General features: G+C 34.3%; 2 protein-coding genes across 2 annotated transcripts; both read right to left on the bottom strand.

Annotated features, from left to right (window-relative positions):
* Positions 1 to 2,482: 2,482 nt before the first annotated feature.
* Positions 2,483 to 5,949, bottom strand: LOC101514565 (uncharacterized). The gene is made up of 3 exons (XM_004515601.4): positions 5,667 to 5,949; positions 4,301 to 4,807; positions 2,483 to 2,935 (listed from the first exon to the last, which is right to left on the bottom strand). Exons 1-3 carry the CDS (start codon positions 5,895 to 5,897, stop codon positions 2,732 to 2,734), a joined length of 942 nt encoding a protein of 313 aa, XP_004515658.1. The 5' UTR covers positions 5,898 to 5,949; the 3' UTR covers positions 2,483 to 2,731.
* A 1,614-nt stretch (positions 5,950 to 7,563) lies between these two features.
* On the bottom strand, positions 7,564 to 11,600 carry ARF24 (auxin response factor 24). The gene is made up of 4 exons (XM_012711896.3): positions 10,245 to 11,600; positions 9,017 to 9,768; positions 7,877 to 7,966; positions 7,564 to 7,739 (listed from the first exon to the last, which is right to left on the bottom strand). The coding sequence occupies exons 1-2, from the start codon at positions 11,328 to 11,330 to the stop codon at positions 9,058 to 9,060; spliced, it is 1,797 nt and encodes a 598-aa protein (XP_012567350.1). The 5' UTR covers positions 11,331 to 11,600; the 3' UTR covers positions 7,564 to 7,739; positions 7,877 to 7,966; positions 9,017 to 9,057.
* Positions 11,601 to 12,804: the final 1,204 nt, after the last annotated feature.

Here is a 12,804-nt window from a genome sequence, read left to right as displayed (position 1 = left end):
ATACTCCCCCTTAACCAGGAGCATATAAATCATATGCACCAAGTTTGTTACATATATAATTGATTCTAGGACCTCTCAGGGACTTGGTGAATACTGCCAATTGATTATTGAAATTAACAAAACTAGTAGTGATGTGTCTGGTTCGATCTTCTCTTTTCAAAGTGAAAATTTATCTAAATATGTTTGGCCTTCTCATGAAAAACCATATTAGAGACAATGTATAATGCTGCTTGATTATCACATATTAATGTCATTTGTGTTGCCTCTTTAAATCGAAATTCTTTGAGTCACTATTCCAACCAAATGAGCTCACAAGTCACTAATGTCATAGCCCTATATATAACGTCAGTGTTAGATCTTGCAACTACACTTTATTTCTTACTCTTCCATGATATTAACTTTCCTCCAACTAGTACACAATACCCAGAAGTTGATCGTTTATCAATGGGTGAGCTTGCACAATCGGTTTATGAATAACCAATTATCTAAGTATGCCATATGTGTTCATAAATTAGACATTTTTCCTATAGCACCTTTAATTTATTTTAAGATTCGTATCACAACATCTCAATATTCTTGACAAGGAGAGTTTAAGAATTGGCATACCAGACTAACTGCAAAAGAAATGCCTGAACGGGAGATTGTGATGTAGTTTACTTTACCAACCAATTTTCTGTATCTCCCTAAATCTAAAAATGGTTCCCCGTGATAGGTAGAAGTTTGACATTGGGATCTATAGGAGTATCAATTGACTTGGTATTCAATAAACATGTCTCTTCAAGAATATCCATGACATATTTCCTTTGTGAAATTACTAAGTCTCCTTAGATTGGGTTACCTCAATACCGAAGAAGTAGCAAAGCTTGCCAAGATATGTAGTTTGAAAACTAATAGATGGATGTTGTTTCAACTGGAGTATGCCATGTTGATCACTACCATTTATGACAATATCATCTCCATAAACAATCAAGTAAATGCACCCTTGGACTGAGTGTGATAAAAAAGAGAATGATCAATTTCACTTTGAATAACAAAATTATTGCACTATTATGCAAAATCTATCAAACCAAGCTCGATGAGATTCTTTAAAATCATCGAGAGGCATGTGAAGTTGACAAACCATGGTAGAGGACTCCCCCTGAACAATAAACTCATGTGGTTGCTCCATATACACTTCTTCTTCAAGGTCACCATCCAAAAATATATTTTTAATGTCAAGTTAGTGCAGAGATCAATGTCTAATGATTGCAATAGAGATGAGTAGTCTAACAGAGGTCATCTTAGCCGCAGGTGAGAAGTATCACTGTAATCAAAGCCAAAAATTTGAGTGTACTCTTTTGCCATCAAACGAGTTTTAAAGCGATAAAATTTACCATCAGGACCAACTTTCACTATATAAAGTCAATGACATCTTACTAAAGACTTTTCATATGGTAAAGGAACAATTCCCAAGTACCACTACTTTAAAATGCACACATCTCGTCAATCATTATTTGCCTCCACTCTAGGTGGGATAAAGTTTCACCTAAAGATTTAAGAATAGAAACAGAAGATATGGAAGACAAACAAGTATAATGCAAAGGAGAAAGACAATGGTAACTCAAACCAATGTAATGAGGTGATGGGTTACGAGTAGGATGTATACCTTTACGAGTAGCAATAGGAATATCAAGGGTCAGATTCGATAAAGATGGAGGAGGTGGCGGCGAAGGAACGTCTAAAATGACCTCGATATCAAGAACGGATGTAGGGACATGTATAACCAATGGTGGTTAACGACGACGTTATGCTAGAAGAGGTTGTACAGTTGGATGATCCACAATAGGAGTCTCAAGTGGGACAACGGGAGGGGACACCATAGGTGTCTTATCACTTATGTGGGACATACATTACAAACACTAGTTGTAAAAGAGAAGGTGAAACAGATTCTGGTAGATCTACAAGAATGGTTGCAGACAAAAGTCAGGAAGCAACTCATAGTATGTAACAAGCTCAAAAAATGTGACATCACACAATATGAGATATCGTCGAAGAGTAAGAGAATAACAACGATAACCTTTTTAAGACTGATAATAACCAAAAAAAACACATTTTAGTGATCGAGCTAAAAGTAATCAAGCAGATTTCCAATATTATCTTCATACTCCAATCATAAAATAAATTGAATACCAGTATAAAGCTTTAGTTAGAAATGCATGTTTATGTGTATTGATAAAATAAAAGTTCTACTCTATAAATGCAGTTGGAGATTAGAGAACTACAATTATTAGCTAAACTTTCAAGTAACATAGTTATCAGGCAAAAATGGGCGCTCAACATATTTTCAAAACTCAAATTGCAGTTGCTTTTTGGTTAGTGCCCGACGAAAAACTATGACATACTGTTGCGTTCTCTTTGGCGTTTATCCTTTGTGTAATGTTGTAAAGATTCAACCCATCAACATGAAGGACAATATCAACAGAACAATTTCAAGAAAGAACAATTTCTGGCTTGTAAAAATGGATTGCCCAATAAATTCATCAATTTTCCACGATGAGTCAAAAAAATTGCAGTGCAGTTGGACACAAGTTAAAACTGGTGAGATCCACACTACAAGGAATGGATAATAATCCCCTTGGGCCAACATTTCGATAGTTAAACAGAAACATTTCGAGTTTATCAATAACAATATACCAGGTAAGCAAGTAGGACTAGGCATTTGATGAATACGAGATAATTAAAGTTCAAGAGATTATCTTTCATCAATTCTAGCAGCTGTTTGCTCCAAGGACTTGGCAGGTGCTACTGAAGATTTCTTATTCCCAGGACCTAAGGAAACCTTCACAAGTGCTGGCCTTAAAACCTTATCTCTGAGCAAGAAACCTCGTCGGGATTCTTTAATAATAATCCCTTCCTTGAACACGTCAGACTCCTCACGTGCAACGGCTTCATGTAGCTGCAACAAAAGTAATCCCAAGACAAGTTAAACAATAGCAATGTGGATAACTTTTTATAAGCTTTCATCAAACGTGCCTTCATTTTAGTCTTCAAGCATATTATGTGGTGAAGGCCAACATAAGATCGGCAAAACAAGCAGTATGGTTGCAATGAGAAGAGACAAAACCATCAAGATATTTTCACTTTCCAGAGGAAAAAGTAAGCAGTATGACATTCAAACTGTGTTTCTTTTCCATGAGAGTGCAATCAAAATGCAATTTAGCTTACAGAAAGTGGTAGAATATAGGGCTACCAACAATCAAATTAGCCATAAAAGAAAAGGCTATTTCATAAAAAATTATCAAAACTGTATTTTGTAATTTGGTTTGCAGCCATGAGGCATTAGACATAACATATTGATAGAAGTCTTTGTTATTTAATGCTAAAAATAAAAACTGGATCACTTTAGACAGTACTGGAAGTGATTTTCACATAGAATATACCAAACAAAAAATCCACTCACATTACCTGTAAATGATTCCCCAAAAAAATCTGATTTGTTCTACCAAAACCAATACTTGCAAAAATATTTCTCTTCAAAATCTAGATAATAGATATGGAGCAATTCCAAACAAACAACATCTCATCAATGGATTTTTCAGTTTGTTAAAAATGTTGCAAGTGAGAAAGGTATTATCTATGCCTTACAGTCATAAATCCATAATCACAAATATCTGATGATAAATTTAAAGTTTGTGATACTTGAGCAGTGCAGTAGCATCACTAAAAAGAAACTTATATGCCATAAGCAAACCTAATAACCTTAATATTGCTTCCAAAGATTCATCGCTTACAACTATAGCCGTCAATAAAGCGCCAAAATCCAAAGCCCACGTTAAAAAATTTCCTACTAAGCCCCTAATATTAGTCCCCTATTGAAACAAATTTTTAAAGTTCAGCCCATTATTTTTTGTGGGTTTAAGTGAGGGGCTCATAGGCCCAATGTTTTGTTAATTGAGATATTTTTCTTGAAAAATTTTCGAAATTTAATTTTTCTCAAAAAATCTAAAGTATTTTTTTCTTGGAAAAATTTTTAAATAATTTTTTTCTTGAAAAATCAAAAAAAAATATTTGTAAATCAAGTTTTATTGAAAAAATTCATTTCTTAGAAAAAAAAAAAAAAAAAATTTGTCGAAAGCTTTTTAAAAAAAATAGAAAAAGTGGGCCCACAGGTGTTTGAGTTAATTGTGATGGTATTTGCCATCTCTTCTAAGACAAAAAAAAGAGACAGTAACTGATTCAGTTTTACAAAGAAATCACATACAGTTTCTTATACTTCGGAAACTCTTTTAAATATCAATAGACCTTTTCAAATTTAACTTACCAATGGATTAAAAGGCTTGCCCACTGTTGCTACCACAGAAACATGATGGCTCCTCAAAGTCTCTACAAATTGCTTGTAAATACTTTGATAGCTCGCATCAATCTTCTTCTCTTTCTCCGTTGCTGCTTCACTTTGTTGTTTGACTCTCTCAAAATGGTCGACCATGAACAAAAGCTTTTTAATGAATTCTAGTTGGGCATCTGATTGGATGCTAATTCTTTCTTTGTCACATCTCTTCCTGAAGTTATCAAAATCTGCTTGTAAGCGAAGATATTGCTCCTTACAAGAAACTTTATCTGCCGATAGACTAGATACTTTCTGACTCAATTTATTCTTTTTATTTGCCTTTGATTGTATTCTTTCTTCAATCTGTGATGCAGTCTTTTCATTGCCATTGAGAAAGGATTTCTTGTATTCCTCAAAAAGGACCACTAAGCTGGTTAAAGGTTTTTTATCTTCATTTTTCACTCTTGTATCATTCTGAGTCTCCTCTGTGTCATCATTTGTCTATGGAAGACAAGAAAGAGAGAGGATTTAGCCAGGGATATAATTCAGGAACAACCACTGAAACAAAAACAACCTATTGCAGCTTAAAGTAAAACAAGTTTAATGAGAATTAATGATTTTAAAAATGCAAAGTTGGTCTGGAAAAACAGAAGGTACGAAATGAAATAAAACAGATAAAATCAAATGCATCTGTACATTTCAAACTTATTTAAGAGGAACATTATCATTTTTAACACACTCTTCATGACTGGTCTAAAAAAATTGACCACTTTCAAAAAAATGTTTCAATCTTATATAAAACGGACCAGACATTAAGACTTAAGAGTGTGTTACAAGTAGTCGATAAATAAGTAATTGCGAAATCAAAAATGTTATGTGAGCATCAATTTGAGACATCTAAACTCAACACCTTTTAAAATGGTTAACACAATTCACACGTGTGATTAATGAAGTGTTAGATTTAGTTAATAGATCTACTAGGCGTCGTAATTCATTAATCATCTATTGAACTTCATTAACAATAATTTTGAACTTCATTAACAATAATTTTGAACTTAATTAACCATGATTAAAGTGTAAAAGGTAAAAGTCCAAATGAAAATTTAGGTTTGAGTATCAGTGTAACATGGTAGCAAGGAAAGTAAAATTGTCTTATAGTAGTTACAAAGTTGTGACAAATCTAAGCCATAACCTTGAGTTCTATCCTAATTGAATAATGAACCAAAGACACAAACATATGTGAAAACGCTTTACGATTTTGCATCAAACTCTAATTAGTTCCCTTGGTATGAAAACAAATATCTATGGTAACAAAATAAATGAGAATTAGATGTAAATAAAAAACAGATAGAGAGAGTACCGTTGGAATGGAATCTTGAGAAGCGAGATAGGATTTGAAGAGTTCGGTTCGGTTGAGAGAGGAAAGGGGGGCAGGAAACCCTAAGATAGTTGAGGATGCGTGAAAGGGACGATATGGAAAACGTGCGAAATTGGGTTGTAATCGAGATTGAAAGGGGTTTGAAGAGAATGAAGCGGAAGAACATGAACAACAACCGAGTAACAGGGATTGGTTCGAGAGAGAAGCAGCCATTCTACTCTATTGTGTACTCCCCAATTGAACGGAGTTTCTCACTGTTCATGGTTAATTGGTTTTATCTATTTTTTATTAATATTTTATCGCAAAATTTAAAATTATTTCATATATTATCAACAACATGCTTAAGTACAATTTTTTTGAACAAAACTTAGAATTCAAGATTATTGATAAAAGGTTGTGTAGTATTTGTTTTTAAATATTAATCTTGAATTCTACCATTTGTTTTTAAAACTTAATTAATAATTAGATTTTGATTAAAACAAATACTACACAACTTTTTATCAATAATCTTGAATTCTAAATTTTATTTATTTATATATATATATATATATATATATATATATATATATATTGTAAGAAGTTGATAATGTATGAAATAATTTTAAAAATTAAAAGAAAATAATTATAAATAAATAAAACTAATTAATCGATGAGTCTAAAGATAAATTAATTTAGTTTACTTTTTGTTAAGTTGATATTCAAATAGAGATAATAATCTTTTTAATAAATTATTTTTATTAATTATTAATATATCATTATCATTAATATAAAGTAGAAGATAATAAATTAAGAGTGTGTATATAATATTGATTAAATGATATGATAAGAAATGATCATTCATTTTAAGATAAATTTTTTAAATATTTTTTATTTATTCAAAATTTTATCTCCAAAAAACTAATCCATACTGCTCCTTTATACCCTATTAATGAGGGAAAAAACCGTATACTAAAAAAATTATTTGAAAAACTTGTGCTAATTAATTAGTTAAATGTTGCATTATCTAGTAATTTGAAAAGAAATTGATGTTTAAGTATATTTTTTTGTCAAATAAATATTTATATGTTTAGAGATGGACGGAGTACCCCCCAAGGAAAACTATTTTCAAAAACTTATATTTATATACAGTTTCTTTATCACTAGGCCAAATGGCATAATGTTAACTAGTGTGCCAAAACCCTCTTTAGGTAAACAACAACACAGCAAAATGATGAACAAAATAAGTATTTTAAAATGTTAGACTAATAAAAAGTCAAATATATTTTACATCATAAAACTATAATCCCAATTCTTAATATACTCTTTATCTCTTCATATCATTTAAATTTTTTATGTATATTATGTATATCTTTATTATGCCCATTTTCAATTAAAAAAATTAGAGTATTTATTGAAATTTAAATCTGCAAAAAGAATAACTTTTTTAAATTTTATTTAAATATCTTCCAAAATTCTATAGTAAATAATGAAAAAACCCCTATACTACATAAAACATAAAAAATACCCCGTCAAAAAAACATCTAAAATAGAATTATAGAAATCATTTTTACATATCTTTAAAATTTAGAATCACTTTACACGATTAACCAAACAGACCTTTAACAAGTAACTTTGACCAAAAGATCTTTAAAAAATAACTTTGACCGACAGATCTATTATGATATACTACGAACTACACAGTTTCTCTAAGATTAATTAATTGCAAGTATATAAACAAAAGTGTAATAGAGCGGTGAAATGTTCCACGGATCAAGATTTGTCTCCTAACCACTAAGAACTAGATTTGAATAGCCCCCCTATCTAGAAGCAATATATGTTTCGGTAGAATAATTAACAGCAACATACAAAATTTTCTTTTAAATCCAATGCGGGGTCGATATCGAGATACTAAAGCTTGTATTTTAGGAAATATTAAAAATGTCAAATATTAAAATCAGTCTTCACCAAATATTACAAAGCTAGTTTCATTGTTTCAAGTTTCAACATGACAAACAAAAGAAAACAAGCATATTGCAAGGTCAAAAGGGTAGTCAGCTTCCAGCCTGAGTGAAGTACCTGCATAGAAAAAGCACACAAATTTAAGCAAAAACATTAACTGAACATGGATTTTAGTCACAATATGAAGTGCCTTTGAACGAAACAACATATCATGCTAACGAGTATAATCTGTTCAACAATATAAAGACACTCACTTCAGATGCGAGAGTCACAAATTCCCGTTTTTTCAGCCATTGAATTTCATGCCATGAGAAGCTGCACCTTTTATCCTCCCCAACGAAGTTCTGAACAATCAAAATAAACATTCATTTATTTATTTTATCCAAAAGAGTAGTCCTATTCACACACCCAAAACATTTACGCAGTCTGCTGAATCAGTTCAAGTTTGACAAGGATTGGAAACTTTTTCTCAACAAAAAAAAACAGCTAACAGGGAGACGGTGAACATGTTCAGAATACTGTAATTTAGATCACTCACATGTCAAAATCCAGAACACGCTCAAGCACAAAGGTAGTCAGTCCAGTTATAACAAAAATTACAATTTAAGCCAATAAAATCCACCAGAAATGCTAGGACGAAATGGATCAAGAGTATGTCTGTGGTTTGGAGAACTTATGTGAAGAAGAATAGGAGACAAGGCAGTGGAAGAAGCCACTTAGGAGGAGGAGTTAACCTTTAGGAGCCAATGCCCCACATAAAGACTTGAGGACATGTCTGTTTTTCAAGGAGGGGACAAAGTTAGGACTGAAAATAAAGATATGGGCCCAATTCGTCAGCAGAGTGAGCCCACACTTCGGAGAGTTTGTGTGAGGAAGCATAGGAGGCAGGCAAGGAATGATAAGGTAGCAGAACGAGAGAAAATAGGGTGTGAATCTTGATAAGGGAGTCATGAGAGTGAAAGAGATCATCATGTGATTATCATTTTCTGTTAAGAGCAGAGAAGCTTCCTATCTCTGGAGGAGCTGTCCTCTCTGGGGTAGCAGGAATATTCATCCCCTCTGCATTTTCATTTACTTCTTCATCATGAATAATATTCTTCCCTTTTTCTCTACTTTCTGTCCATATTTTTCTGTGTTTTTTTGCTCGGTGATTTTGGTTTGCAATAGCAACAAGCATCATATCATAATTATATCAAACTTATACTAATCAGGGAAAACTAGACCTATGTTACCAATTAATCAACTTGTGAGAATATATAATGAAATAAATACCATTGAGCTAACACAATCCATTTTTTCAGTACAAAGTTTGTCAATAAAACATCAATATCTGATTTAATAATTTAATTTGTCCCTAGTGAGAAATTTGATTCACTCAGAGATTATAAGCATACCTGTACAGCTACTTATGTGCATGACATAGTCACAACTATTTTCACAAATAACATGCCTCGACTGTTGAGGCTATTTGGCACTGGCCATCCATCCTGTCAAGCAATTTTGAGTAAGTCAAAGAATCCTCAAGAGAGTTGTTAATGCCTTCAGTTTCATTGCAGCCTTTGCTGCTATCATCTCCTGTGCAACTTGTACCACGCGAACCACTTTCAACGGGCTGTTCAGTCTGAATGACTGCGCCAAATAGCTGAAACGATACAGACCCGGGTTTCATTGAATTGCAATTATGGTTCCGCAAAAAGTCAGTGCCAAAGGAAGGCAAACTACTCTGACTCTCTGGCGACAAATCATCAGATCGAGAACTGCCAACATTTAGCTCAGTTGACAACGATTTCAACCCCGGCACCGTGTTGTTGCCAAAGGAGTTACCCATACACAAACGGGAGTTATCACCCGTAAAGTTGGAAAAACTTGAAATAGAAGAAAATAGATCATGCCTGGCTCCCTGCATGCCAGCAGGAAAAGTACCATAACTCAACAATGCTTGGTTCAATTGTCCCATTGTTGAATGAGTGAATGCTGTCATAGAAAAGGGGTCTCCCTCTCTATCAATTAACACTCCAGATCCCCCTCTAAGCCTTTTTAAGGAGGGAAATGCAGTATGAAGTGAAGATGTAGTAGAAAGAAGTTCGACCTGCCAAGGGCTGACCCACTTGGATGTTTGCAACACTTCAGGTTCGTCCCATGTAATCTATCAGAATCAATAAATGGCCAATTTTAGTTATTTTAGATAGATGATAACCATTTAAAGTACAACTTCTCTGAACAGAAAATCAAATCAAATGTGAACACGGTACACATTACTTTCAAATACAAGATAAACATTATTACCATACTGTTACTTACCCACTTCAACCTCTTCATGCAAATACACTATCAAACATGCTATAAATAAACTACCTTGAATCTTATGCAATGTCTTTTCCTTGAAAACACATGCCACTCTTCCAATCTTATATATCATCTAGTTTAGTAAATAAAGTAAATATATACTTGATTGCACACATTCCATCATCATAAGCCACAAAAGCAATCTCAGTCAAACTTGATAACTACAAGATCAAATGTGTATTTCATTATCTATGTGACCAAATAATTCATATAATAGTTATATAACGCACGCAGCTAGCTAGCATATGAAGATAGAAAAGAAAAAAGAAAGTATACATGAAGCATACGCCAAGGGGAACCACGCCAAGGGCCATTATCAGGAACAGAGAGAGAGGAGACTACACCCTGAAACCATGTAGTCCTTGACGAATCATCAGTCTCCACAGCCATTTTGATTCTCATTCCAGGAGACCACATAACACCCATTGCATCATCCACAACCTCAGCTCTCACCACAAAATCCGACCACCCGGCTTTCGGATAATACACAACTTCAAACGGCATTCCCTGTGCCGCCAATTCCGCCGCCTCCGAAACCAACTTCGGCGACAATTTCCCCTTTCCATTCCTTGAAAACCCCTCTTTGCACTTCTCCTCCTCCTCCTTCTGCTGCTTCTCCTCCTCGTCATCCACCCTGTTTCTCACCCCGCACATTGGGAGACACAACCTAGGCGAGTCGGTGCCAGTTCGAGGCTGAACCAATCGGACGGCACGGCGGATTCCAACGAACATTTTCCCCCTAGTGTTCTTCATAAAAACAACCGAATCACCGGCGACGAGCTTCTTTCCGTTAACAAACCTACTCCATCCGGTAGTAAGTAAATGCCTCCTCGGCGTACCACGGTAAATGTGGCGAAATTCCCACGTCGTACCATGAACGTCGGTGATATGAAGCGGTTGAAACGGAGGCTCCATACTAAAATCAAGAGGCGGGAAAATAGAATCAGCGCAAAACCTCGGAACGGAAAATCCACCACCGTTATTAGCATCAGAAGGAGTAAGAATCTTCGCAAACGAAGAGATTCTGTCACCGTCATCAACGTCGCGGTTAGGAAGTCGAGGAAAAGCAGCAGTGAAATCATTAAGAGGTTGAAGAAAGAGCTTCGCGAAAACCTCATCCGTGTTCGGATCGGCGAGGAAATGAACGGTGGAGACGGTACAAAGAATAAACGGCCTGGAGAGAAGAAGAGGAGAAAGATTGTTAGGAGGTGAAGAAGCTTGGTCCATGTGTCCCTGAGGGAAATAGTAAACCCTAGAATTAACAGTTGGGATTTGAACGGCGGCGCCGGCGATTGCTCTCCAGATTTTAGGGTCGAGATTGCTAGCTTTCGTCGGCATCGGCGGTAACACTTGGCGGTTCATGATTGGTTGAATTTGACAACACTCTCACAGTAACACCGAGATTGTGAATTCGTTATTACGAAAGAGTGAGAGTGAGTGAGGGTTTCGTTAGGGTTTTCAAACATAAGAAGTAACGGAATCGAAGGAGTTTGTTGTGTGTTTGAGAGAGAGTGACACAATGAGTGTGCCTTTCTTTTTTTTTCTCTCTTTCTCTTTCTATATTTAAAGTTTGTTGTGTCCGATTAGACTGTGTCATCACGTTAGAGAGAGAGAGAGAGAGAGAGAGAGAGAGAGAGAGAGAGACGTATTGGGTCGGAGAACAGGCGCGGAAGCAAATGCAAACTATGGAATAAATTCTTCTTTTGCAATTACGGTTTTGCCCTAACAATGTTGATTTGGTTCTTTTTTTCAAGTCTTTGCAATTCAAACACAAAAATTCCTTTTTAAGAACTTCAACTATTCTTAAATGATATTTATTGCGATTGTCAAAAGATAAGTTCAATTTAAATATTAATGGTATCACTTTATCTGTAAAATATGGTACGTTTATCAAAGATATGAGTAATGGGCGGACACGTTCATTAAGGGTAAGTATAGAGTTGTGTGCATTTAACTTTTTTTGTCCATGAATTTAATTTAATTTAATAGGGTTACATTTTCGGGGATGAAAAGAAAATGTCATGAAATAATCCATTACGAGTACTTCAATTCAATTGCATTCATCTAAATTCATAAGATGTTATCGCTAATTATCCATCTCTTATTATGTTATCAGGATTTATAATAATTTAAAGATGAAATACTAGTACCGGTTAGTCTTGCATGTACTTTGAAGTGATGATTACGGCATAAAGTAAGTGAAATAAAAAATACACTTGTTTTGTACCAAAAAAAAATACACTAGTTTGTACTACAACAAACAATGATAGGTAGGTACAGGTGCAAGGTGAATAGCATGATCTAAGTTGTTGCATTGCACGCTTTAATTGGAATCTGTTTGTGTCCGATAATGTTAATGGCGTGATGCTTGTAAATTGCAATGGTACCGCAACAGCATCAAATCAAATTAGTTAAGATATGATCGTACGATTGCACGCTTGAGAAACACGATAAACAAAATGGACGGTTGATATATGCTGGTTCACGATTGGAATGGTGTGTGGAACTCATGGGATATTTACTAAGAGTGGGGCATGGAATAACTGTCTGTTGTACGCTCCCGGAAAAGGCGGCAATGTGTAAAGGTCGAAACGGCCAGATAAGTTTGTGGAGGGACGGACATGTGGGTGTTTAGGCTATTAAGGTGCGTTTGTTTCAAAATATTAAAAATTTTAATAAATGATTTAATCGGATTATTGACTATTAATTTTACACTCTAATCATATATTATTGATTGATTATTTATTAATGTTGTAATTTTAGTTTAAATATACTTTTAATACTTCTATTCTGTCTAAAATTAATTTTTTTATTTTTATTGAGATTTCTTTCCTTT

This window comes from Cicer arietinum, chromosome 5 (assembly GCF_000331145.2).
Source record: "Cicer arietinum cultivar CDC Frontier isolate Library 1 chromosome 5, Cicar.CDCFrontier_v2.0, whole genome shotgun sequence".
NCBI lineage: Eukaryota > Viridiplantae > Streptophyta > Magnoliopsida > Fabales > Fabaceae > Cicer > Cicer arietinum.
The sequence above is the reverse complement of the archived record's forward strand: the minus strand, read 5'-3'. Positions and strand labels throughout refer to the sequence as shown.